Source organism: Austrofundulus limnaeus, unplaced genomic scaffold, assembly GCF_001266775.1.
Source record: "Austrofundulus limnaeus strain Quisiro unplaced genomic scaffold, Austrofundulus_limnaeus-1.0 Scaffold8, whole genome shotgun sequence".
Taxonomy (NCBI): domain Eukaryota; kingdom Metazoa; phylum Chordata; class Actinopteri; order Cyprinodontiformes; family Rivulidae; genus Austrofundulus; species Austrofundulus limnaeus.
Genome location: NW_013952410.1, coordinates 3,069,393 through 3,070,957, shown reverse-complemented (window position 1 = coordinate 3,070,957; position 1,565 = coordinate 3,069,393). Strand labels below are relative to the sequence as shown.

General features: G+C 42.2%; 1 protein-coding gene across 1 annotated transcript in view; it reads right to left on the bottom strand.

The window, feature by feature from the left end:
* mfn1b (mitofusin 1b) overlaps window positions 1-1,565 on the bottom strand; it is a gene marked incomplete in the record, with an annotated part of 15,663 nt that overhangs the window by 1,835 nt on the left and 12,263 nt on the right. Inside the window, 1 exon segment of the mRNA XM_014000239.1 lies at window positions 412-608. Coding sequence (XP_013855693.1) covers window positions 412-608 — 197 coding nt within the window.

Below are 1,565 nucleotides of genomic sequence, written 5' to 3'. Positions count from 1 at the left end.
CTGCAACTGAAAATATGGATGGAGGACCTCAGTTTAGCTTGTCGCGCTAGCGCTGAGCTAATACGTGTAAGGCAATATAGTGTCAGTGCTAGCACAAAGGCTAACAGGCTAAGATGAGGTTCTTATTCCATGAAGCAGCTCTGAACATCATGGAAAATTAAAAAAAAAAAAAGAAATTAACAGTTTGAAAAATATGACCCAAACAGAATATAAATATATCTATGCAGCACCTGGAGAAACTAAATTAAACTTTTCTGCACTCCTAGAGACTAAGGACACAACAAAATGCATTTAATGGCTAAAAAAGTGGATTAGTATATGCCTCCTTTAGGTGATCTTAGATACATAAAATGATCTCAAAGCACTAAAACTGAACTGAAAYCTGTTTCTAAAGGTTTTACCCAGACTTACTGTTGGACCTGGTGGCTGCAGTTTGCACTAGTAAAGCTGACGATGAGCTGCAGTTTTTCGGTGGCGTAATCAACGAACTGGCGCTTCAGAGCACGCTCCTTTGCTTTTGTGGTCCAGGTGAGTCTCTCGTACAGGTACAACAGGCCATAAAGAGAGGCTGACAGGACAACGAGCCTCCAGCCGACTGTTTTCCACACCTCAGGATGAAAAGAAAAAAATGAAGCAGAACGTAAACTTTGAGGGTTTTCTGTACTGGATAAAGTGATCCTAATAAGGGTTTTAGTGCAAAAGGAGTTTTAATGGGACATCAGCTCAATCAACCCACAGCTCGAGTTCATTTTTTTATCTTTACTTTTGGGAGTTTACACAAAAATCAACTCCTCCTGACATTGCAGCTGCTCAGTAAAGTCAAATATTAATCGGTTTAAGAAATTAAAGACACACACACACACACACACACACACACACACACACAAATGTATTTTAAAGCTTAAAGCGGTCGTACAAGTTAAACCTTGGACAACCGTGTTGCTGCAGGTTCAAACGTACCACTCCTCCAACAATAACAACGGTCATTGAAGCGCGGGAAGTGAGGGATGCCACGTTGGTTGCCATGGCTACCATCAGATCTTCCTGGGTCATGAGGGCTCCCTCGTTGTAGGGCGGAGCTGCGCTGGACGGGGGTCCGGATGATGGCGTTCGAGCCAGAGGCAACGCCGCTTGTGAAGTCTGCAGTGACGAGAAACTTGTCTGTTTACATTCAATAAACCGATGAGCTCTGATCTTTACAAAATCAAAAAAAAAAAAGGCATGAAAATCCTTTAGTCCAGAGATTCTTAACCCGTGGAATTGGGCCGCAAGCGCCACCTTGAGGGCCTCAAAAGAACAACAGTTTTTAATTTTGGGCCGCAGAGCAAGTACACTTCGCTGCAGCATGCAGAACGGGGCGGTGACAAACCTTTCTGTCAGTCCCATACCTTATATGGAAATGGGACTATTGCATTCCGGAAATGAAGGGGGCGCTAGTGACACTATTTTCTATCGAACACTATCAACATTAACAATACAAATTTTACAGTAAGGAATTTCTTATCTTTATTTGCACCATCCTTTTTCTCTTTTATGCAAGTTTGTTTGTTTGTTTGTTTGTTTGT